Raw genomic sequence first — 27592 nt, forward strand, 5'->3', positions numbered from 1 at the left:
TTTTACAATAAGAGAGAAAAATGATGTCTGAACAGTTCATTGTTCCCTCCTCCCCTTTCCCCCTCCCTGAAAGAGAAGAATTAAATCAGACAGGGATTGTAAAAAACATTATATTTGTATCAAAGGAGCTCATTTGATATGAAGAAAGGACAAACAGAGGGCGAATCTAGGGAAATATAACACTGAGTATGGAATGGGGGTAGGGGGGAGGAAGGAACATGAGGTCCATTTCCAGTTCTACCAGTGACCTTGTATAAGTCATTTAACTTTCTAAGGCCTCAGCCTTTTTATCTACATTTTGATTATTTATGGAATAAACATAATTTCTAAAAAGTGGCTATGAAAACCATTTCTGTTAGGTAAATTCTATTTTCTCACTGACTCCCAATATATTTGTTAATTGCTACCATATGACCCAGCAATCCCTCTACTGGGTATCTACCCCCCAAACTCAAAAACATTGGTACATAAAGACACATGCACCCCCATGTTTATCACAGCATTATTCACAGTGGCCAAGACATAGAAACAACAAAATGTCCCTTGATAGATGATTGGATAAAGACGGTGTGGTACATATATACAATAGAATACTACTCAACCATAAGAAAAGATAACATAGTGACATTTATGACAACATGGATGGAACTTGAGAACATTATATTGAGTGAAGTAAGTAAATCAGAAAAAGCTAAGAACTGTATGATTTCACACATAGGTAGGATATAAAACTGAGACTTATGGACACAGATAAAAGTGAAGTGGTTACCAGGGGGAGGAGGATGTAGGGAAGGGGGGTGGGAAGAAGGCTGTAAAGAGGAACAAATACTGTAAGGTGACGGAGGTTTGACTTTGAGTGACGGGTATACAACATAATCAATAGTTCAAATGCAATAGAAATGTTTACTTGAAACCTATGTACTTTTTTATTTTTTGACAGAGACAGAGAGAGGGACAGATAAGAACAAGCTGACAGGAAGGGAAAGAGATGAGAAGCATCAATTCTTCATTGTGGCCCCTTAGTTGTTCATTGATTGCTTTCTCATATCTGCCTTGACCAGGGGCTACAGCAGAGCGAGTGACCCCTTGCTCAAGCCAGCAACCTTGAGCTCAAGCCAGAAACCTTTTGGCTCAAGCCAGTGACCATGGGGTCATGTCTATGATCCTTTGCTCAAGCTGGATGAGCCTGTGCTCAAGCTGCGACTTTGGGGTTTCGAACCTGGGTCCTCCATGTCCCAGTCTGATGCTCTATGTACTGCACCACCACCTGGTCATGCAGACAATTATGTACTCTGATTGATCAATGTCACTCTGTTAAATTTAATTTTCTAAATAAATAAATAAGCACCAGAGCCCTCTATCTTTTTCATCTGTCCCAAAGTGACAAATATCCTCCCTGATATTCCTGGGCATGAATCATGGAGAGAGAAAATAACAATTTTAAATAAGAAAACCAATAAGGTTAGGAACCCAGACTCTGGATGGAGACCCAAATTCATCTAGGAGCCTACTTCTGACAAAGGTCACCAGCCTGGAGATTTTAGCTCCTTGGCATTTCCAAAGTTAGGATGCAGGTGTATGAGTTATTGCCCCTCTTCCAAAACACCAACTGGAAGCTGCATCTTTGCCTTCACACAGGTGGCATGGAGTCACATTCAGTGTGCTGCTTTGATTAACTGGTGGTGAGGATTACCATCACCACCACTATTAGAAGTTCTGATTGGAAATCATACAAATCATTGATACAAAAACCAGGAACCAAATTATCATTACATAATCATGCTTTTGTGATGGATTCAATTTTTTCGAAAAATAAGATCTACATGGAAAAATGTACAAAAGCTCCTCAATGGTGAAATGGTTGTGGACAACGGTCACAGAGCCCCTAGGTCTTCACATTCCCCCAAGACTGTTTACTCTAAGGCAGGGGTCCGTTAGCTGTTTATGAACCAAGGAACAGCTAGATAGTACTTTAAAATTTTTAATTTTGTTATTTATTTAAATGGTCAGGGAGCTGTCCTGGGGTTGGTCTGTATGATCAAGAATAGACTTCAAGGCCCTGGCCGGCTGGCTCAGTGGTAGAGCATCAACCTGGCATGTGGAAGTCCCAGGTTCGATTTCCAGCCAGGGCACACAGAAGAAGCGCCCATCTACTTCTCCACCCTTCCTCCTTCTCCTTCCCCTCTGTCTCTCTCTTCCCTTCCCGCAGCCAAGCCTCCACTGGAGCAAACTTGGCCCAGAAGCTGAAGATGCCTCCATTGCCTCCCCCTCAGGTGCTAGAATGGCTCCGGTTGCAAGGGAACAATGCCCCAGATGGGCAAAGCATCACCCCCTAGTGGGCATACCATGTGGATCTTAAGTCTGTCTCTGCCTTCCCATTTCTCACTTCAGAAAACAAACAAACAAACAAATAAAAAACAAACAAACAGAAAAGAATAGACTTCAGGTATTTTTTTCTGACTCTAAAGTTCATTTAGGATAACTGAAGGGCAGAATTTCTAGCCCACTTGAATTTTAAAATGTAATCTGGATAGTCACAGTTGTTTTTTGCGTGAAGGAGTTTGCTGAATGTGAAGCTTCCTATAAGGTTCCACAGTCAAGAGCTGGAAGAAAATAAAGACATGGTTTTGTGGTAAGCCTCTTGTGGAGCTGCTTGGTAAAACATCAAAGAAATGAGGACATTATTGTTTTTCTCATGCATGGGAAGAAAAAGATATTTTTCTGAAGACTGAGATAATAAGAAGGGACATAAAGATGAGATCACAGAAGTTTAGGGGCCAGAAACCCCGAAGCCTCTTCTGTCTCAAAGGTCTACGGTCACTCATCTTGTACTGGGCCCTAGGAAACATCAGAACCTCCCTCCAATTGTGGTCAGTTTGCAGTTCAAGATTTTTTTATAATGCTAAAGAGTACACCGAACATTGATTGGTTAAAAAAATTTCAATCTGGAGTTAGCTTCCAAAAGGTACAGTCAGAACAGGAATTAATGGGGATTAACGATGGCACTGCAGTTCAATATCAGCAAAAGACCAGAGTTAAAAATAAATGTGTACACCTCAAGAGAAGCAGGAAAGTCCAAGCTGGCAACAGTATAAAGACTGGAATTTTAAAGCATGTAACTATGTTGACAGTTTATTCTCCTCTCTTCCCAAAATTTCTCAATAACATCACTTTTTAAAAAATTATTATAATTGAATCAAATAAACCTCTGGAAGAGCAAATTACCCGTGTCTATGTTTTCTTGCAGTGTTGTTGGTGGCTGGCTATTTGGATAAAATTTCCACCATGGAAAACGGGTTTCCATGAACAATAGCATGGTTTATTATAGCTATGGACCCTTGTCAACCATTCTTCTATTCCTTGAGCCAATGTCCTAGCACTTGGTAGCCAGTATAGTTCTGGGAAGACTTTGAGAAAAGCTTGAGAGATTTGTTTTCCTATGTTTATTTCATCAGAGAATGTGCCCATATTGTGCTGAAATTTTCTACTTACCAGTCTAGTCTGTCTTCTCTAGTAAACTCTGAGCTCTGTAAAGGAAGAAACTATGAGTTGTTCTCAACTGTACCCCAGTAGCTAGACTGGCAGATTCTCAATAAATACTTGTGAAATGAGTGAGTGAATATTGAGTGTCTCACTAACACCACCATCACCACCATCACCACCATCACCACCATGACCTTCAATACCACCATCAAACCATATTTGGTACCTAATCTTCTTTAGGAACTCAATCCCCAGGGTCCCGGTGCCTCTGGCTATTAAGAATTCTCCAGTTTACACCTTTCTTCATGTATTCCCCTATTTCAAAATTCACCTGTATCTGGACCCCATTCTCTTGAGTCCTTTTTTCCTAAGAGACAGCTACTTACTGTTTTTTTGCTCCATAAGATGCATTTTTTCCCCAAAAAGTGGAGGAGAAAATGCCCGTGCATCTTATGGAGTGAAAAGTATAGTATCTTATTAAATATTTTAACACACCATTTGCTTCAGAATATTTTTTTTCTTATTTTTCTCCTTAAAACCCTAGGTGTATCTTATAGGCAGATGCATCTTATAGAGCGAAAAATATAGTAATTTGATATAGTAATCCTGCTATTGGTACCAATGCGTTGGTAATGGCCCTCTCAGGTAATATGATCTGAGAGCAAGAACCATATCTAGTTCTAGCTCAGCCACTTATTTTCTGTGTGATCTTGAGTGACATCATTTCCAGGGGCCTTTGTTCTTTACCTGGAAGACCCCTGGGAATGTCTTCTAGATCTCATGTACTGGTTCTCTGTGCATTTCAACATAGATCTAGTCTCAACCCAAAGGGGTGAGCCTGCACTGAGATGAGGTGTTAGTGGTTTCACAGTGAATAAACAAGCAGTATCTGTTTAACAAGCAGATCAGCCTGTAATAGATGGCAGCTGCCATTTGCAGAGAGAGTGCGCCTCCCTGGAGAACTTCTCTGCCTGCTGTTGCTGCCAGATCCAATCAGTCAAAGGATAGAAACAGACATAGACAGGTAACCACCCAGCAGTAATGCCTGGCTGTTGTCACTGTCTTCCATTTCCCCAGGACCATGCTGTCTTTGTCATAACATGCCATATACAGCATAACTGTTTTGATAGTCTGACTGGGGTTCATAGTCCATGTGTGGTTTCCTCACAATAATCCATGGCTGACAGGGAAATGCTTTATGAATGCTCTTTGAATGAAATAAGTTTTCAGATGACACAAAGTAACTTTCTAAAACTTTCCTGGCATATTTTCTGATGATTGTCCTGGTGGGTACTGTCACATCAGATAAGAGCTGGAAAGAAAACAGTAACCAAGCAATGTCATTTAAAGAAAAAAGTATAACTTTGGGTAATTTTCTTCTTTTTTATCATTTCCTCTTTTCTAAAGCAATTCTTTCTTATATCAATCTGAAGTATAGCTTTGGTAGAATGAATCACTAGGTATCAAGAAGAGCCTAATAAAGGGTAGCTTACATGAGGTTATAACATCTCAGGCCTAATCCCCAGCCAATGGAATTACAAAATTTTTAGACTTCCTCTTGGGAGAATCCAATAGCCCAAGGCTGTCCAAATTGTCATAAACTTTTCCAATGTTTATATCAAAGTGAAGTTACTGCAACTTCAAGTAAGAACCAAATAAGATACCAAATTTATTCAATATAAAGGGAGAAAGAGAAGAAAGAAGAGGATAATTTGGAAGAATAGAAGGATATTTTTGCTGCCACGGGGAATAACAAATGTGGTTTGAGTACAGGGACAAAACTTCATTTTAAAGATGCAGTGAGTAGGCCTGACCTGTGGTGGCGCAGTAGATAAAGCGTCAACCTGGAAACGCTGAGATTGCCGGTTCAAAACCCTGGGCTTGCCTGGTCAAGGCACATATGGGAGTTGATGCTTCCTGCTCCTCCCCCCCTTCTCTCTCTCTCTCTCTCTCTCTCTCTCTCTCTCTCTCCCCTTTCTATAATGAATAATTAAAATCTTTAAAAAAAAATAAAGATGCAGTGAGGCCTATAGAGTTTGAGTGATTTACCCTGGATCACATAGAAAGTGGCCCTGTCAGAACCAAGAGGTCTGATCTGACATGGGCCACATCAAGGCTGCTTTTTCTTTCTCTTCAGTGGAGGAAAGAGAACCAACAGGTGATGATGTTGAATGAGATGAAAAGACACATTCCTGTGCAGGCAAGAAGAGAGAGTTACTTCTATCTATGTCCATCATATAGGTGGGGACACTGAGCACAGAAGGGTTTACTGCTGTAGCCCTCACTGGGGGATGTTGCTAAACACATTCTTTTGTGAACAGGACAGCCCCCACAACAAAGAACTATCTAAGGCAGTAGCTGGCAAACTCATTAGTCAACAGAGCCAAATATCAACAGTACAATGATTGAAATTTCTTTTGAGAATCAAAACTATATAGGTAGGTACACTCCTTATAGAGGTAGCACCCACATATGGTATTTTGTGGAAGAGCTGCATTCAAGAGGCAAAAATGCCGCATGTGGCTCATGAGATGCTGTTTGCCAACCAGGGATCTAAGGTCATAGACACTGACCAATAATAATTTTTAACTGGGGACTGTGCACTTAAAATCCAGATTTCTATTATTATTATCATTAGAATTTTGCACAACCTGAGTTACTGTGTTCACTTAGCACCCACCCACTCCCTGCAAACTCCTTGCTAATCTTCAGTGCTGGACCTTTCCCTGATCACTGTATGCTAACTAGTCTTTGGCTTCTGCTCCTGCCTTTTGACCCACTTCACCCTCTTCAGGTGTCAGCCAGGACCAGGCTGCTCATCAATTCCTTCCTGGCAACAACTGATCGCAGGAAATTTCTGCCTTCTGTCCCTTTCATCTCGGCATGAATTGAAGTCAGTGTGTTACCATTCCCAGAACACGTATGTGTCGTGACGTATCACTCTGATCCAGTATTTGTAACTTGTGAAAGGAATCTCCAGCCTAGGTGACCAGGCTGGGGAGATATTTGAGCAGAACTCTCAAAACAATCGGCAACAGCCTTTGTCCTTCCAGTGGTGACTGGACCTTCTCCTGAGAAAACGTACACAGGCCTATCTGCCTTGGTTCTGGTAGACACATGACTTCAGAACATTTTCTTTCTGAGCTCTCAAATACATTTCATATTCTGAAGCAAATCTCTAATTGAGAATTTGAGTTTTTTCTTTTCTTTCCTTCACTCTTTGCTCAACTTTGCTCAACAATTTCATGATAGATTGCCAGGATTTGTTATTTGGAGATGAACTGCCTGAATGGTCAGAAAACAGATAATTTTTTTTGAAAGTGTCACCTTTCCAACTGATATTTTGGAGGATCAATATTTATTTTCTAAAGTCATTATAACTGAATAGATTTTGGAAAAATTCGCAGAGTTCTGGGATTCAGCCGGTTTGCACTGGTTTGGCAGAACTGATACCTAATTTTTTGTTGAGTTGGGCAAACCGGTTTTTAAAATGGCACTTGTAATCAGGGTTCTCTCTAAGGTGGGAGCCTGGGCAGCTGCCCAGTGTGGAAATCCCAAATTTATATTCCTTACTCTTTTTTAACATTTATCTGTGTAATAGTGTATTCTGGTAATAATGTGCATTCCATCCATAGGTGAAAAAGATTTGATGGAACTATGCTTGTAATATTTATTTATTCATTTCATGTTTCTAATGTATCAAATACAATGACTATTAGTCTAATTGGTCTACTCTAAAGAAATGGATTATACTCCTATAGTGAAAAGATGGTTAAGGATAAATCACAACCGATGATGCTTGGATAAAAGTGAAGAAAATTGCAAGTGAGGATGCCAATCAAGAGGCAATATGGAAATATCTTAAATAATAGTGTTATTGTTCTTTGCCAAGTATTATTTAATATTTTTTCATTAAATTTTAAAACTCTTATAATGTAATCTAGTTTTTTGTACCTCTTTTATTGTTCTTATTTAAGTATTAAATGCATGAAATAATAAACTACCTTTTGGTATATTGTTTTTTTATACTTAAAACAGTCATTAGGGCAGAGAATTGGTTGTTTAATTATTTGAATCCCACCACTGATCCCACCAGTTGTAAAAGGATTTTGAAAATTATCAAGGTTGTATTTCGTGCATGGAAAAGATGGTGGTGGTGAAAGTAGAGATCTTGCCTCTAAAATATAAGGCCTCCTCATCCAAAAAACAAAATAAAGCAAACCCATTCCCCCAAAAAAGTCTGTTTAGTTCTAAATCTTGTAATTAGGTTATAGATTTTCAAAATTGGAACTTCATAGGGCTCTTATAATTAGTAAAATTTCAAGAAAATTTGCATTAGGATTATGTGCTTAATTCAAAATGTAATGGCCTCCACTTGGCCAGATGTCATAGAAAGGACTGGGTCAGCCACCATGCGTGGGCTTCCCTCTCACACCGGCTTGGGGTAGACAGTGATTTCTGGAATAGTGACAACACACATAAAGGGCTCAGGCTGAGGAGCATGCCATTCTAGAATTTTCAAGAAGGAATTAATTTATATTTAAACACTGCTCTGCTCGCCCTTGCTTCCTGCTCACTGGAAACTTGTCACGGGGACTCCAAAGGAGAAGATGAAGGGGAGCCTCATTTGGGAAATAGAAAAAGGAGTGATCACCTGCAGGTCTAGTGTATGTTCTTACAAATAGCTTTTATAAGAAAATCCCTAAATTCTTTAAATTCATTGTCTTGCATTACACAACGTAAACTAACAACACAAAACAGAACTGCCCTTAGATGTTAGTTTTTATTTTCTCTTTTTAAATTCCACTATCTCATAAATTCACATGTAGCTTAGCTATTAGTGAAATAAAAACAACCCTTCTTAAGAGCTAACCAGAAATTATATGTCATATCATTCTCCACCAAACATTGATTTATTGAACAATACTGGTTTTATTTAGCTCAAATCAAACTCAGAATTCTTCCAGAAAGAGAATATATTTTAAAAACTTAAGGAAATTGGTAACGTAATTTTTTTTTTCTCAGCCTTTGATGAAATAAAACAGCACTTAGGCTTAATGTATCTTCAGGCATATTCTGCTCAGGAATCTGCTGTAATATGCTTTTTCAGGACAGGCTCTATGTGCTGTGCACATGAGCACAGTCCAGGATTGCACAGGACCTGGGCATTACATATAGTTCACCTCCACACCTGACCTTCCCACCGTGGGAACACCGTTTCCTCTCCCAGGAAGATATTCCATTGCAAGATCTCTGCATTCTCAAAGATGCTCAGTATGAAAGGGAGAAAATGTCTAGATTTGGGGTCAGCAGACCTGGATTTTAGGAGAAGCTTTGTCCCTGACAATCTGTTATCACATTATTTCCTAACGTGTAAAATGACATGAGTGAAACCCACCCTACTTATCTCATGGGATTACTGTGAAGAATCAAAACTTGTTTTGTACACTGTAAAGCCCAATGGGGAGGTAGTATTATAATAGAAGTTAGGATTAGCTAGAGTCATTCATTTCTTTACTCTTACTGTGGGTGTGAAAATGGAGAAAAGCAGTGTCATGTACATTTTGTCATGGTCACTTTTTAGTCCCTAGGCAAGAGCACTTAAGAATAAGTGTTTTATAGTATCATGTCATCTATCACCAATTATCTGAAGTCAAGGAAACCTACAGTACTGAGAGAAGACTGTTTTACAGCACACAACAAGTTCAGGGAATTCCAGGCTAGCACAATAAAAGTTTATGAAGTTTAAGTCACCATTTCAACAGCTCTTAATGAACTGACATCTAAACTGAGCCAAGTGGCATGCCCTTGATTTTAGCAATCAGCAGTTGGTGCTTACCATTGCAGACCCAACACGGCTGACTTTGATGGGATTCCCCCTGCCTGAAAGGTCCATCTGTGCTCTGTCCATCATATACAGGCAAGCGTCCAGGATGCCATCCTCAAACTGTTCGTGAAAAAAAAAAAAAAGAGAGAAACTACTTAATGTCCACTCTGTAGGCAAGATACTCTCTGGAAAAAAAAATGAAACCACAGCCTAATGTTTAGAAATGTGTATTTCCTATAGAGTAATTGCTCATAATCTTTCATACTGAATATTTCATACCAAAGTGGAATGAAGGAGACATTCTCTTTTATTTCTCAGTAAAATAAATAAGAACTTAAAAGGAAGCCAGAAATAGAAACAGAACTGGGGAACTGATGTACTTAAGGATCATGAACTGACTTGAAGTTCTGTAAAAAATTGTACCAGTTAATTTAGAGGATCTCTCCTACCTATTAGCTCTAGTGCCCAAAGCAAAACAATAAATATGTTTAGCAAAGTCCAACCAAAGTTTCAAGACCTCAAAAGTAACACAAGTTCTTGTAAGCCTAGAAAATAAATGGCTCTCAGGTCTACCACAGGAAGGTACAATACTTCAGGCCTGCATACCTTGCACAGGAAATATATGGTCTACCAGAAAGTTCTGTCCGTTTTTGGAATAAAACAAAATACAAATTTTTCTTACCGTCAATAAACTTTATTAAATAATATAATTGCCATTATTATTAACGATTTCTTGCCAGCATGAGGGCAATTTGTATATCCCATTTTTGAAAAATGTTTTATCTTTTGATGTGAAAAATTAAACCAATGCTTGTGTGATATCTTCTTCATTTTTGAATTTTTTGCCCTTTAAAAAATTTTGTAAGGACAAAAACAAGTGATATTCAGAGGGTGCTAAGTCCGGGGAATATGGTGGATAGGACAGACATGCTTCTGTAGCATTTCTTCCTTGTTGAAATTCATAAAAATTACAGAGGCATAAAGGAACTTTATCAGTAGCCATGGGTACACTATTGCTTCACACATAAGACTAAAGTGAATCAACTTTGTTTTAGTTAATTTGCTATGTCAGTATGTATACATTAAGTTATAAAAATAGAGAGGCACACATGCGCCAAATAAACACGTGCTTACGTGTCGAAACTTGTTGTGATAGAAACGGACAGAACTTTCCAGTAGACCTTATAGTGAGAGACCTCGAGTGGTGAATGTCTGTCTGAGGATTTTCCACTTCTGAGACAAGGTACTTTCAAAGAGCAGGCAAGGCAAAGCAGATTATATTATCAAGGAAACAGCCTAGTAGTCAGTTTAATTTCCTTAGAGGCAACATCTAGCCCAGTGGTTCTCAAACTTTTTGAAGTCAAGGCGCATTTAAAATCCTACAAATAATTGTAGGTGCACTATATACAAATTTCTGAGGAATATGTTATAATAATTAAGTCAAATATTAAAAAATATATTTAAAGTCCAAGTGTGCTTTTATGGTAATTAAATGAAATAAATATGACAAAATTAAATTTATTCTGATATTAAAAAAACATTTTTATGTTACATTTTTTGAGTTATGCTTTTTAAAATCCATATAAAAGAGGGGTTAAAAAATAACAAAATGACAAAAAAGTTATCTTTATATATATATATAGATAGATACATTCTTAATAAGATATAGTAAATTTGGCAAGTCTCGGCGCAAATGTGTTAAGTTTTTTCATTCTTGTGTTTATGAGAAACATAAGCTTGATGTGTCCTAGTGATTTCTTCAATGTTGGGCATATATTTGAAAGGCAAACTCTCATTTCCTCGTCAATACATTGAAGAATTCCTCTCTTTTCACTCTTAATTGCGTTGAGTGCAGAAAACCCCCACCATACATATCATCTTAACTTTACACCAAACAAAGGATAGAAGAAACTCATCTCCAGTCTTTCCAGAGAACATGGCAGATAGCGTCAACAATCCAGCACCACAGCTTAACAGCCTTTTGCAACATAATTGGGCAAGTGAGGTGGAGGGTTGGGCAGACTGTCAGCTTATAGCCAATTCCCCACACCTCTGTCCCCCAAAAATCTAAACTCCAAAAACCTTGTTGGTTTTTTGGTCCCCAACAGGCACATATTTCTCCGTAATACCATAGGGGACACCTGGAAATCTTCTAGGGCACACCAGTGTGTCTTGGCACACACTTTGAGAACCACTGGTCTAGCCATTTGCAACACCATCATTTTCTAAAGAAGAAATAAAAACAAAGTAGGAATAAAATGATGAAGTGAGAAGGTTTCATCTGTATCATACCTCACTGTACAGGAGATTTTCCTGAATATAGAAATCTTGCAATTATACACACAAGTACTGTAACAGAAATCACCATTGTAATGGCTAATTACCATGTGATTCTTTTTTTTATTTTTTTTTTATTCATTTTTCTGAAGCTGGAAACAGGGAGAGACAGTCAGACAGACTCCCGCATGCGCCCGACCGGGATCCACCCGGCACGCCCACCAGGGGCGACGCTCTGCCCACCAGGGGGCGATGCTCTGCCCATCCTGGGCGTCGCCATGTTGCGACCAGAGCCACTCTAGCACCTGGGGCAGAGGCCACAGAGCCATCCCCAGCGCCCAGGCCATCTTTTCTCCAATGGAGCCTTGGCTGCGGGAGGGGAAGAGAGAGACAGAGAGGGAAAGCGCGGCGGAGGGGTGGAGAAGCAAATGGGCGCTTCTCCTGTGTGCCCTGGACGGGAATCGAACCGGGGTCCTCCGCACGCTAGGCCGACGCTCTACCGCTGAGCCAACCGGCCAGGGCACCATGTGATTCTTTATTAAACCCAGTGAGAACACCAACTCTGCATGTACTCTAAGCAGATGTAATGGATGCAGTAATGGGCTATTACACTTGTCCCTCAGCTATCTAAAGAACTCTTTATTCTGGTTTTTCTTAAGCAGTGTCTCTCAGTTGTGTTTGTGGACATGACTTTAGCTAACTAGAGAGGTAAAATAATCTTTATAAGAAGATGTGGCACATATACACTATGGAATACTACTCAGCCATAAGAAATGATGACATCGGATCATTTACAGCAAAATGGTGGGATCTTGATAACATGATACGAAGTGAAATAAGTAAATCAGAAAAAAACAGGAACTGCATTATTCCATAAGTAGGTGGGACATAAAAGTGAAACTAAGAGACATTGATAAGAGTGTGGTGGTTACGGGGGGAAGGGGGAAAGGGAGAGGGAAAGGGGGAGGGGCACAAAGAAAACTAGATAGAAGGTGACAGAGGACAATCTGACTTTGGGTGATGGGTATGCAACATAATTGAAAGACAAGATAACCTGGACTTGTTGATCTTTGAATATATGTAACCTGATTTATTGATGTCGCCCCATTAAAAAAATAAAATTATAATTAAAAAAAATCTTTATAAAACTGGTTGTTTCCCTCACCACTGCAAATGTCTGGGTTTGTGGGTTCTTTATGCCGAAGGACCTAAATTAATGGACTCAGAATGACCGTAGAGACAGACAGTAGCTCTGTTCAAGGGTGACTACCAAAGGCATGCTGGCTGAGGAGGAACCTTTTCCAGTCTTCTTTGCTACCTGCCTTGGTGACTTTTTCCTTATTGGCTCTATCTATATGGTCACTTTGGGATCATAAAGAGAATCACATCTGGAGGTTAAGAATCAGGGACCCTGAGCAAGGGCACCAGACAATGGGCAATAGTCAAGAGTTGAATGTCACTTGGGAAGGGGAGGGTGTATAACCAGGGAGCCAGGCAGGGATCCAAAACAGGGGAAGCTCAGAAATGCAGGTAGGCAAACCTGATCCCTGGGCATGTGATTCTCAGGAGGCAGGGGAAAGGAATGGGACACAAAGTCACGTGGACACAAGCTAGTGATGACACAGGTCCGACTGGTTAGGCTAGAGCAGGAGTGACAGATGAAGGAAGAGCCCCTACAAAAGTTGAAAGAAGGCATCAAGAAGCCAAGAAAGTGTCATGCGACCTGGTGAGGCCAGACTCCATGAACTTTCTGCCCTGGACACCAGAGCAATGGTGCACACTTCCAATCATCTTAGCCAAAACTCTGTGAGACAGGACACATGCATCCCTTCTCATGCTGCTAATGAAAGCTGTTTCTGAATCACTGAACATGCATTCATTTATGGGAACATGGTAAAATATTACCCATTTGTTGCATTTGTAAAAATACCAAACTGAAATACATAGTTTGAATTATTTAATGTCTTAAATAGAATAAGATATTTTATATCCATACAGTAACTTGAGGTTTTAGCTGATGAAATGTCTTTAGGTAAAATCCCAGTGAGCCCTCTTTTGATGAAATGGTAATACTCTTTTCTAATTAGCAGTCTTTTATATCAACTCATAAAAAGGTAATTTCTTTGCGTCAGGTACACATCTTGTAGTAGCCTTTGCATCATTATCAAAACACCCTTCCTTGTAAGAAGAGAAACGCTCAGCCCATTCCAGGTTGCAGAACAAGCTCTGAGCTAATGAGATTTCGCTGCACTAGGATGCCCGAAGCACTGCCTTACTAGAATGCCTTCTTTCCCACAGAATCTCTGATCTCTTGCAATATTGCAATAATCTAAGATATGTGATTTCAGCTGATAAATTATGCAGTTGTCTTTCTAAGTCTCTACTCCTGGGCTCTCTGTCTTGGAGTCTCAGATCCTGAAAAACAGGAAATTATGCCTGGCTAATATTGACCTAAGGTACCCTGCAGTGATAAATGTGACAAAAATATTAAGCCAAATGTCCTTGACTATGACAATCTAAATGACTCACCTGGCCATAGCTCCAGCTTCTACTCTGGATGTTATTGACATCTCCATAAAAAATAACCCCGATGTCATTCAGGATGTACTCTTCCCGTCCCTTTTCATCATCCAGGTATACAGCATCCTCTGCATCAGAAGTTAAACATAATGCCCATTATTAGCTTAGTAATAGTGCTAATTAGAAAAGACTGTATTCATACATGTAAAGTTTGTTTTGGTCCTAAACTGCAGTTGAATCAACTAAATGAAAAAAATAGTCTTTTGTTTCACTAAAGATAGGTTGTTCCCCAATATGTAATTTTAGTAATGGTCAACCTAATCAATAGCCAAGGGCAGTTTGTATATTAGGACATTTGTCAGCAAATGCTGGCAAACTCTGGCTCTCTAAGTTTCAAGGAGCACAATTGAATGGATATGTCTTATTAAACATTTTAGGATTCTGGTGCATCAGTAGTGTTCAGAATCAGAATTCTATAATGCAGATACAAATCTGTAACTGGATCAAAAAATAATTTTCAACCTATTTGAAAATAATATTTAAAGCAAGTCTGGGGCAGTAAAAGACCGCAGCATTGTCTACCACATTTAGCTTGTGGCCCGTCACTGATGGGAAGAGAGAGGCTGGGAGACAACTATTGTGGATGTGTTGGGAGGTAGGTGCCCGACCAGCCTCTCTGGTCAGCTTCCTCCACTGCAGCAACTTTTTGTTCCTGTGGCTTTAATCTTAGAAAGGCCACGCTACCTATCTGCTCACTTAATAATCAGCGTGGAATTTATTCCCAGGGCAGGTGTGAAAGCAGCAAAAGCATCTTAAACATAGGCAGAACCATACATGGATAAATTATACTCAGGAAATTTGCATGTTTGGAACTGGGTCAATCTGGGTTCTGATGGGGACATTGTTCAGTACATTTCTCTGGCCCAAGTGCTACCTGCCATCCCTGCCACCTTTCCAGGGTTCTCTTTCTTCCTTGTTCTCTGTCTGATAGGCTTTTATCACTCTCTAGAATAGTAGTTATCAACCTTGGTTGCATATTAGAATCATCTGGGTAGATTCAAAAACTACTGATTCCTGGACTGAACTCAATATTGATTAAATCAGAATATTAGGGGAGGAGATGAGATCCAGGTGTCAAGGTTTTAAAAATTCATTTATTTATTTTAAGCTCTGCAGTGATTCTGATATAGAACCAAAGCTGACAACAAACTTTCTAGCCTCTTGCTACTCAAAGACTGTTTGAAAGACCAACACTGCTTGGATGCTTACGAGAAATGCAGATTCCCAGGCCCCAGCTCAGACCTACTAGATCAGAATGTGCATGTTGTTAACAAGAACCCGGAGGGGGGAGAGGAGAGGGAGGGAGAGGGGGAGGGGGAGAGGGAGAGCACAAAAAAAAACAGATAGAAGGTGACAGAGGACAATCTGACTTTGGGTGATGGGTATGCAATATAATTGAATGACAAGATAACCTGGACATGTTTTCTTTCAACATATGTACCCTGATTTATTGATGTCATCCCATTAATATTAATAAAAATTTATTAAAAAAAGAACCTCAGGTGATTTACATACAAATTGAGATTTGCAAAGTGCTGCTCAGCTCAACTAGTCAATTCCCATTCTAGGCTCTGTCATAGCGTTGATGGAATCCTTTGGAGATTTCTTGGTTTTGTCTGCTCTCCAATACTTTCTGTTATCTTCCTCTCTCTTCTCTGCCTCTTTCCTACCATGTGCCTGGTTTCATGTAACTGTAAATATACACATGCACATATTCACATACTAATGTCCAATAAACTATATATATTTACAGTGTGCAATCTTACAATCAAAATAATAAAAATATCTATCATCTATCACATCAAAATTTCCTGTGCCCATTTGTAATTTTTCCTTCTTGAGTCTCTCTCTGGTTCCCTGCCGTCTCCCTCACCCCATCCCTGCCAGGGAACTATTAATCTGCTTTTGCCTCTATAAATTAGTTTGCATTTTCTAGAATTTCATATAAATAGAATCACACAGCATGTTCTTTTTTGGGGGACAGGGTTCTTGCTTCTTTCACTCAGGCTAATTATCTTGTGATTCATTCCTATTATAGCATGTAGCAATATTTTGTTCATCCAAGAGTCATTTTATCTTCCTAAAATTATCAGAATTACATGGCAACTATGAGGCACCTTCCCTGAGCCCTTCAAGTGTCAGCTTTGACGCCTCAAACTGCTGGCCTTGCTGGGTTCCAGAGGCCGAAGGCCATGGTTTTACCAGCAATCTCTATAAGGCTGATGACTCTAAGTGGAAATGACAGCTTCATTGCCAAGTGGATCAGACATGAATAAGTGACAGCTGAGTTTGAGGTTAATATTTCTGGGTAAAAGGATAAAAAAAGACTTTTATTTAAAAAAAATAATATGAGGGTAGAAGTGAAAGGACGCTGGCCATTTGCATGCACAGGACACTCACCAGATGCCATCAAATGTCTTGAAAAGGAAAGGGTACTTTTGTTTTTATCCTTCTGTAAAAGTGGTTTAACTCTTGTGACTGTTATAATAAACATTTTAGCCAATTGAGATTTAATGCCTGTTGTTGAGATAGAAATGTCTTCTTAAGACCACTGAGGTCTAGAGATGACATTTAGGAATGTTTTAAACCTGTTTTCTTTATATGAGATATTTATGGACTTGTCGTATAAGCAATTAGATGTGAGCTTGAATTATGGAGCTGTTATAATTTAAATAATTGGTATAAGAAGAGATAAGCCAAAATGAATAGCCTAGAAATAGATGTTACAATTTGTATTTACCTACTTCTGAAATTAATAAATAATAGAGAAAGTGTTGAAAATCAAAGAGAGTGACTGGAGTGTTCATTAAATTTAGCTGACAAAGTTTGTTGTTTGGAAAAAGTAAGTTTTCTGTACATCAAAATAAACTGAAAATTAATTTAAACTTAAATTAAAAAAATGCATAAGAAATCTAAAATAAAAGTGAATATTTATTTAGTCTCTAGATGAGAAAGTTTTATCTAAATAAAATAATAGAAAAATATCAAAAAGAAAAAATGATTAATGAATTTTTTAACATAAATATAAAACTTGACTCTAAATGGAAACAATACTTAGATTTTTAAATAAAGTAAAATTTAAAGTATATAAAAAACTAGGAAAACATTTGCAGCAACAGAAAATGTTAATAAACTTCCCTTACATGTGAAAAATTTCAATAAATTGATAAATGTGCTGATTGAGAAAAATGCAAATACAGAATTATGAAAAAATCATAAAGTATTAAAAGAAAGTCAGTAAAGGGAAAACCATTTCACAGAAGAGGAAATGTGACCATATATACATAGAAACAATTTTAGCTAAGAAGTATTTAAAGAACTACAAAGATTTAAAAGGAAAAAAATATGCATATATGTTTATTTATGCACTAAAATTATAACACTCAACACCAGTTAATGTGTGATGAATTGCCAATCTACTGATGGAATTATAATAGCTACCATAGATATATATATAGCCTTAAAATATATATATAGTCTTTGATCCAGTGTAATGAATCTGCCTTATTTCTACCCATAGAAATAAGGCATAAAGACCTGCCAGGTGGTGGCGCAGTGGATAGAGCATAGGCCTGGGAAACTGAGGACCCAGGTTCAAAACCCCAAGTTTGCTGGCTTGAGTGTGGGTTCACCAACTTCAGCATGGGGTCACTGGCTTGAGTGTGGGATCACAGACATAAACCCATGGTCACTGGTTTGAGCCCAAGGTCACTGGCTTGAGCAAGGGGTCACTGGCTCAGCTGGAGCCCCCTCATTAAGGCACATATGAGAAACAATAAATGAACAACTAAAGTGCCACAACGAGTTGATGCTTCTCATTTCTTTCCCTTCCTGTCTGTCTGTCTGTCTCTCTCTTCCTAAAATAAAATAAAAGTAAAAATAAAAAATAGACAATATTAATTATGATACAACAATAGCCAGCATTCATTAAAAAGAATATTATGTACTGATATAAAAAACTCTCCAAGATATATTGTGTAAGAAAGTAAGGTGTAGAGTAACATGCATAACACATTTACATTTGTTGTTAAAAATTCCAAACTTTATATATATAAATATTAATATGTAAAATTATAGCAAAGTTTCTAAAACAATATACACAAGTAAAGTTGCTTTGTATTCTGGAGATTCTCTAGGATTGAATGGTAAAAAGGGAAAGTCTACTTTTTACCATATATATGAGTATATGTGTATATTTTTTAAAATTGACAATATATTTAATTAACTGTCAATTAAAAATTAAAACATTAAAAAATCCATTACAGAGATGACGTCAGAGTAATGGCATGGTAGGAAGCGATACCGATAAATCTCCCCCAAAACTCAACAAGATCTTCAACCAGAAACAGAAAAACCTATACTTGGAGCCTCCAGATGTTTCGCAATACACCCGAAGGTATGGTCGAGCGAAAAATTGGCTAAATATATAATCAAACCCCGAAGGAAATAGGGAGTAAGAAATGCTCTGCCTTCCTCACTAACCTAAACAGGGCGGCTTTCACTGGGAACTGAGAATATAGAAACTAAGGCGGGCAAAGGGGGTGAATAGATCCAGGCCGCGGCACAAACGGCTGAACCAGGCTGTGGCACAGAGATCCAAGCCGAGAAAAAACTGTTCCTGTGGCAACCCGGGCAATACAAGCTAACACTCGCGCCAAACCCAGACAAAGAAAGACAAGCGGGGCAGCCATTTTCCCCAATCTCCAGGTCGGCGCGCGCAGATAGTGGGCGAGAGATTCCTTCCAAAGCCACGGGATTGGGCGCCTGTGTTATCCCACAGAGAGGCAGAGTCAGAAGCCTTTGTGTGGGCTGAAAGCGGAATCTCCGGGCTGCCCCAGCGCCCTGAGGGAGCCGAGCATGGGGAGGGAGCGAGAGCCAATTCCAACGCTGGAACTTTTCTGTGCGGGAGGGGGATTCACTCAGAGGGTGAGGCAGCCAGCCTGATATCCTTGTCTGCGTGCACGGAGAGTGAGCGAGAGATTCCTCCAAGTGCCTCGGCAGTGCGCGCCCGTGTTATCCCACAGAGTGGCAAAGCCAGAGGTCTTTGAGTGGGCGGAAGCCCCACCTGATTATGCTAGCAGCTCTGAGTGACTGAGCCTCACCCAGAGCCCTGTGCTGAGTGGGAATAGAGTGGGGAGTTGCCAGATCTTTGAGCCTCTTACTATCCAGGCAGAGGCAACAGCAACCCCGTAGCTGGATTATCAGGCTACTAATTGAGGAAGGAAAGACTAGGAGAAAGGCTCCAGGAACACGGACTCTCTCACTGCCAGAGCCTATAAATGCTAATGAGCCTCGACTGCCAACGAGACTGAAGCACAATACACGACATTGCCATAGAGACTTATCAACTGCAAACCTCTACCTGAGTGTGCCAAAGGGGCAGAACCTGGGGTACAGAGTCACCGACCAGGAAGAGGGAGAGAAAAGAAAAAGCAAGAAGATAACCTCTCAAAATCAACCATAATCTGCAAACTTTATAACCTATCCCATTTTATTATATTTGTTCATTTGTTTCTCTTATCTTCATTCTTGATTTTTTTTTTTTCCTCCTCCAATTTGGTCGTTTAACTCTCTGCCGGTCTTACTCTCTCCTCTCCTTGAACTACACTACCCATAACTGTTACATCTCCCATTATCTTTTCTTTCCTCTTCCTTTCTCTCTATGAGGGTTGCACTCCAAAACCCTTAACTCTCTCTCTCTCTCTCCTCTGTTTTCTTTTTTCTTCTTTTAGTGGTTCCCTCTTTTTTTTCTCTCTCTCTCTTTTCTCCCTCTATATTAGTTTCTTCCTTTCTCCTTTATGTCTCCTCTCATTCAAACCTCAATAACGAACAATATCTTATCTGGGACTCAAACTTATATTTGTGGCATTTTGGGGTTTTTTTACTTCACCTTTTTAACACACTAGCAGTGCTCCCATCCCTGGCTCTCCATTTTATCTAGTTCTTGTTCCACTAAATACAATAGTAATTTTTAAATTTGTCCCCCCATTTTCCTGTTTCCCTCTTATTCCTCTCATCATAACTCTTAGTCAACCAACACCTAAAAGCAAATCATTTTATTCTTGACCCAAATTTTTTTCTTATTTGCTTTTTGTGGGTCCATACACCCTTTTATTTTTATTTTTCTTTTCTTTTTTTTTTTTGGCCCCTTTATTACTTCTTCCCAATTCAGGCCCTCCATTACAAGCATTGTTTGTTCTATTTAGTACAATATAATTCACAGTTAACCACAATATTTTCTCAAGAAAGAGGGGAGAGGAGGGGAGAGGAAAAAAGGAGGGGGGGAATAATTTCCTTTTTTAAAAAAAAAATTTATTTTTCTTTATTTCATTATTAATTTTTTTAAAAAAAACTCTTTGATTTTTAATTTTTTTTAACTTTTTATTCTTTATTAAATCTCATTAATACTATCAACAAAACCACCCTCAGATGCCATTAAGGAAGAGAAAATCGAATATCATGGATACAAAAGAAAGAGAGGTAACACGGCTAGATGAGAAAAAAATCTATGGAGAAAAAATTTAATATATTGGAAACCTTGGAGCTAAATGACAGAGAATTTAAGATAGAAATCCTAAAAATCCTCTGAGATATACAAAAAAACACAGAAAGGCAATTTAGGGAGCTCAGAAAACAACTCGATGAACACAAAAAATATATTTCCAAGGAAATTGAAACTATAAAAACAAATGAAACAGAGGTGAAAAACTCAATTCGCGAGATGAAAAATGAGGCAACAAGCTTAGCTAATAGAACAGGCCAGATAGAAGAGAGGATTAGTGAAATAGAAGACAAGCAACTTCAGGCACAACAGAGAAAAGAAGAAAGAGACTCAAAAATTAAAAAAAATGAGATTAGCCCTACCAGAATTATCTGACTCCATCAAAAAGAATAACATAAGAATAATAGGTATATCAGAGGGAGAAGAGAGAGAAAATGGAATGGAGAACATCCTCAAACAAATAATAGATGAGAACTTCCCAAGCCTGTGGAAAGAACTAAAGCCTCAAATTAAAAAAGCAAACAGAACTCTGAGTTTTCTTAACCCCAACAAACCTACTCCAAGGCACATCATAATGAAATTGGCACAAACCAATGGCAAAGAAAAAATTCTCAAGGCAGCCAGGGAAAAGAAGAATACAACATATAAAGGAAGGCCCATTAGATTATCATCAGATTTCTCAGCAGAAACTCTACAAGCTAGAAGAGAGTGGACCCCAATATTTAAAGTCCTGAAAGAGAGGAACTTTCAGCCATGAATACTAAACCCATCAAAGCTATCCTTCAAATATGAAGGAGAAATAAAAACATTCACAGATACAGAAAAGATGAGGGAAGTTATCATCAGAAAACCCCCACTCCAGGAATTACTAAAGGGGGTTCTCCAATCAGATACAAAGAACAACAACAACAAAAAAAACAAAGCCACACGAAAAGCTCCAAGAAGAACACAATAAAACCAAATTTAAACTGTGACAACAACAAAAAGAAAGGGGGGGAGAGGATGGAGATTAACAGAAGCAAAGGACGATGGAGTGCAAAAGTAATCACAAAATAGTGCTCTTCAATGAACAGGGTAGGAACCCTGTTCATTACTTAAAGATAACCACCATTGAAAAAACCACCACAGAAGCACATGAGATAAAAAAGATAGCAACAGAGGAAAGATGTATGGAATACAACCAAATAAAAACAAAAGATAGAAAAATGAAAGAGAAGGATCAAACAAGATACAAAACTAACAGAAAGCAACCTATAAAATGGCAATAGGGAACTCACAAGTGTCAATAATTACACTAAATGTAAACAAATTAAACTCACCAATAAAAAGGCATAGAGTAGCAGAATGGATTAAAAAAGAAAATCCAACTGTATGCTGCCTACAGGAAACTCATCTAAGTAACAAGGATAAAAACAAATTCAAAGTGAAAGGCTGGAAAACAATACTCCAAGCAAATAACATCCAAAGAAAAGCAGGCGTAGCAATACTCATATCTGACAATGCTGACTACAAGACAGCAAAAGTACTCAGAGACAACAATGGCCATTTCATAATGGCTAAGGGGACACTGAATCAAGAAGACATAACAATTCTTAATATATATGCACCAAACCAAGGAGCACCAAAATATATAACACAGCTACTTAAAACAAAAACTGACAAAAATACAATCATACGTGGAGACCTCAATACACCGCTGACGGCTCTAGATCAGTCATCCAAACAGAGAATCAACAAAGATATAGTGGCCTTAAACAAAACACTAGAGCACCTGGATATGATAGACATCTACAGGGCATTTCATCCCAAAGTGACTGAGTATACTTTTTTCTCCAGTGTACATGGATCATTCTCAAGAATTGACCATATGTTGGGCCACAAAAACAACATCAGCAAATTCAGAAAAATCGAAGTTGTACCAAGCATATTTTCTGATCATAAAGCCTTGAAACTAGAATTCACCTGCAAAAAAGAGGGAAAAAATCCCACAAAAATGTGGAAACTAAACAACATACTTTTAAAAAATGAATGGGTCGCCTGATCTGTGGTGGTGCAGTGGATAAAGCGTCGACCTGGAAATGCTGAGGTCACTGGTTTGAAACCCTGGGCTTGCCTGGTCAAGGCACATATGGGAGTTGATGCTTCCAGCTCCTTCCCCCTTCTCTCTCTGTCTCTCTCTCCTCTCTCTCCCTCTCTGACTCTCTCTCTCTCCTCTCTAAAAATGAATTAATAAAATAAAAAAAATAAAAAAAATGAATGGGTCAAAGAAGAAATAAGTGCAGAGATCAAAAGATATATACAGACAAATGAAAATGACAATATGACATATCAGAATCTATGGGATGCAGCAAAAGCAGTGATAAGAGGGAAGTTCATATCACTTCAGGCATATATGAATAAACAAGAGAGAGCCCAAGTGAACCACTTAACTTCACACCTTAAGAAACTAGAAAAAGAAGAACAAAGACAACCCAAAACCAGCCAAGGAAAGGAGATAATAAAAATCAGAGCAGAAATAAATGAAATAGAGAACAGAAAAAGTATAGAAAAAATTAATAGAACAAGGAGCTGGTTCTTTGAAAAGATCAACAAAATTGACAAACCCTTGGCAAGACTTACCAAGGAAAAAAGAGAAAGAACTCATATAAACAAAATCCAAAATGAAAGAGGAGAAAACACCACGGACACCGTAGATATACAAAGAATTATTGTAGAATACTATGAAAAACTTTATGCCACTAAATTCAACAACCTAGAAGAAATGGATAAATTCCTAGAACAATACAACCTTCCTAGACTGAGTCAAGAAGAAGCAGAAAGCCTAAACAGGCCTATTAGTAGAGAAGAAATAGAAAAACCATTATAAACCTTCCCCAAAATAAAAGTCCAGGCCCAGACGGCTATACCAGCGAATTTTATCAAACATTCAAAGAAGACTTGGTTCCTATTCTACTGAAAGTCTTCCAAAAAATTGAAGAAGAAGCAATACTTCCAAACACATTTTATGAGGCCAACATAACCCTCATACCAAAACCAGGCAAGGATGGCACAAAAAAAGAAAACTACAGACCAATATTTCTAATGAATACAGATGCTAAAATACTAAACAAAATACTAGCAACTCAAATACAACAACATATTAAAAAGATAATACATCATGATCAAGTGGGATTCATCCCAGAATCTCAAGGATGGTTCAACATACGTAAAACGGTTAACGTAATACACCATATCAACAAAACAAAGAACAAAAACCACATGATCTTATCAATAGACGCAGAGAAGGCTTTCGATAAAATACAACACAATTTTATGTTTAAGACTCTCAACAAAATGGGTTTAGAAGGAAAATATCTCAACATGATAAAGGCCATATATGATAAACCATCAGCTAACATCATATTAAATGGCACTAAACTGAAGGCTTTCCCCCGTAAATCAGGAACAAGACAGGGTTGTCCACTCACTCCACTCTTATTTAATGTGGTACTAGAGGTTCTAGCCAGAGCAATCAGACAAGACAAAGAAATAAAAGGCATCCATATCAGAAAAGAAGAAGTAAAGGTATCACTTTTTGCAGATGATATGATCCTATACATCGAAAACCCCAAAGAATCCACAAAAAGACTACTAGAAACAATAAGCCAATACAGTAAGGTCGCAGGATACAAAATTAACATACAGAAGTCAATAGCCTTTCTATATGCCAACAATGAAACAATTGAGAATGAACTCAAAAGAATAATCCCTTTCACGATTGCAACAACAACAAAAAAATACTTAGGAATAAATATAACAAAGAATGTAAAGGACTTATATAATGAAAACTATAAACCATTGTTAAGGGAAATCGAAAAAGATATAATGAGATGGAAGAATATTCCTTGTTCTTGGTTAGGAAGAATAAATATAATCAAGATGGCCATATTACCCAAAGCAATATACAAATTTAATGCAATTCCCATCAAAATTCCAATGACATTTTTTAAAGAAATGGAGCAAAAAATCATCAGATTTATATGGAACTATAAAAAACCCCGAATAGCCAAAGCAATCCTAAAGAAAAAGAATGAAGCTGGGGGCATTACAATACCTGACTTCAAACTATATTATAGGGCCACGACAATCAAAACAGCATGGTATTGGCAGAAAAATAGACACTCAGACCAATGGAACAGAATAGAAAACCCAGAGATAAAACCACATATATATAGTCAAATAATTTTTGATAAAGGGGCCAAAAACACACAATGGAGAAAAGAAAGTCTCTTCAATAAATGGTGCTGGGAAAACTGGAAAGCCACATGCAAAAGAATGAAACTGGACTATAGTTTGTCCCCCTGTACAAAAATTAACTCAAAATGGATCAAAGATCTAAACATAAGACCTGAAACAATTAAGTACATAGAAGAAGACATAGGTACTAAACTCATGGACCTGGGTTTTAAAGAGCATTTTATGAATTTGACTCCAATGGCAAGAGAAGTGAAGGCAAAAATTAATGAATGGGACTACATCAGACTAAGAAGTTTTTGCTCAGCAAGAGAAACTGATAACAAAACAGACAGCCAACTAAATGGGAACTGATATTTTCAAACAACAGCTCAGATAAGGGCCTAATATCCAAAATATACAAAGAACTCATAAAACTCAACAACAAACAAACAAACAATCCAATAAAAAAATGGGAAGAGGATATGAACAGACACTTCTCCCAGGAAGAAATACAAATGGCCAACAGATATATGAAAAGATGCTCATCTTCTTTAGTTATTAGAGAAATGCAAATCTTCTTTAGTTATTAGAGAAATGCAATGAGATACCACCTCACACCTGTTAGATTAGCTATTATTAACAAGACAGGTAATAGCAAATGTTGGAGAGGCTGTGGAGAAAAAGGAACCCTCATCCACTGTTGGTGGGAATGTAAAGTAGTACAACCATTATGGAAGAAAGTATGGTGGTTCCTCAAAAAACTGAAAATAGAATTACCTTATGACCCAGCAATCCCTCTACTGGGTATATACCCCCAAAACTCAGAAACACTGATATGTAAAGACACATGCAGCCCCATGTTCATTGCAGCATTGTTCACAGTGGCCAGTACATGGAAACAACCAAAAAGCCTGTCAATAGATGACTGGATAAAGAAGATGTGGCACATATACACTATGGAATACTACTCAGCCATAAGAAATGATGACATCAGATCATTTACAGCAAAATGGTGGGATCTTGATAACATTATACGAAGTGAAATAAGTAAATCAGAAAAAACCAGGAACTGCATTATTCCATACGTAGGTGGGACATAAAAGTGAAACTAAGAGACATTGATAAGAGTGTGGTGGTTACGGAGGGAGGGGGTAGAGGGAGAGGGAAAGGGGGAGGGGCACAAAGAAAACTAGATAGAAGGTGACAGAGGACAATCTGACTTTGAGTGATGGGTATGCAACATAAGTGAATGACAAGATAACCTGGAGTTGTTATCTTTGAATATATGTATCCTGATTTATTGATGTCGCCCCATTAAAAATAAAATTATTAAAAAAAAATCCATTACATAGATGAAAATAAACGAAAATGTTAATAGTATCTCTGATTTGTAGACCTCTGAGTTCTTTTTATACTTTCATTATTTTTGTTTATAAGACCTTTATTATAAAAAAAGTTTTTAAAATGTGGTTACATTTACGTGAAACTACCAATTTCGTAAGAGGTTATCAATTTCAGTTTTTATATATTAATTTTTCTTCAACAGGAATATGATTGTGCTCCTTTTTATTATCAATGTTGTTAAATACCATCATATAACCATAACTTTTCCTCTTTCTTTAAGTCTCCTTGCACCCTTTTTTTACCAGCACAGGCTGGAATAAGCGTTATTCTCTTGGAGTCCTGTGGATGCTGTGGTAATCTTCATCCCACTAGAAGGAGGCTGTTTGTTCCATAATTTGTTTATTAAACAAGCATGTGTTCAGTATTTACTATGTGCTAGGAACATCCTATGTGCAATACAAAGACAAACAAACTCACTAAAACTCAATAACAACCTTAAGAGAAAGAAGGTCTTATCTAATCCCCATTTTAGAGGTGAGGAAAAGAGAAATAGAGTAACTTTCCTGAGACCACAGTGCTAGTAAAAGTGAAGCCAAGATTTGAATATAAATCTGGCTCCCAAGTGGATTGTGACTCCTGAGTCTGAGAAATCCAGCCAGCCGGTCTGTCCCCAGCACATGGTACTAGGGAACATGGCACCATGTATATTTAACTGCAATAAAAGAGGGGGGCAGAGCTTGGAGAATGAGAGAAAGTCCAAGAAAATGAAGGAATTACCTTTTGGTTTCTGTTTGTATTGAAGGGAAGTTATAATTCAGGTGGTGCCCTTTGAATCGCAAGGAGTTCTGTTCAAGACTGGGCAGCCCCTTTCCTTTTAGCAGCTGAAGTAAATCCTCCCTGAAGATGAGCGGGCATAACCATGAATCCTCAGCTAGGCTAGGAAGTCCAACGGGAAGCCTTGACTTTAATTCCAAATTTATGATATTTATTTATGATTTTAAAAGAAGATTGAAGGTGGAAAGAACTACTTTATTTCCCGGTTTTATTCAGATCTGTCTCCTTAAAATATAGGTGTCCAAAGCTTGGATAAAAAAAAATCACCATGGAAACTCCAAAAATAATTGCTATGTTTGACAGGCTAACAAAAATAGAAAAACTTAATCATTTGCTTCCAGAGATTTTTGTTGTTGGCTTTCTGGTGTTTTTTTGTTATTGTTTTTTTTTTTTTTTTTTTAATTTTGGTTAGTGTTAGAGGTGTAGTGAGTAGAATTACAATAGATTTGGGGTGGGAGGGTTATTCTCCACTTAGTAAAATGGAGGATATTACTAAGAGAAAAAACGAACTGACCAATAACTCAGTGTTC

The 27592-nt window shown here is 38.1% G+C and overlaps 1 protein-coding gene across 2 annotated transcripts in view; it reads right to left on the reverse strand.

Annotated features, from left to right (window-relative positions):
• F13A1 (coagulation factor XIII A chain) overlaps positions 1-27592 on the reverse strand; it is a 177765-nt gene that overhangs the window by 69399 nt on the left and 80774 nt on the right. For both annotated transcript variants that reach the window (XM_066376973.1, XM_066376972.1), the window contains 2 exons: positions 14117-14235; positions 9323-9430 (listed from right to left, as the gene is read on the reverse strand). In XM_066376973.1, coding sequence (XP_066233070.1) covers positions 9323-9430; positions 14117-14235 — 227 coding nt within the window. The remainder of the gene's footprint in view (positions 1-9322; positions 9431-14116; positions 14236-27592) is intronic.

The sequence above is a fragment of the Saccopteryx leptura genome, chromosome 3, assembly GCF_036850995.1.
Source record: "Saccopteryx leptura isolate mSacLep1 chromosome 3, mSacLep1_pri_phased_curated, whole genome shotgun sequence".
NCBI classification, from domain to species: Eukaryota; Metazoa; Chordata; class Mammalia; order Chiroptera; family Emballonuridae; genus Saccopteryx; species Saccopteryx leptura.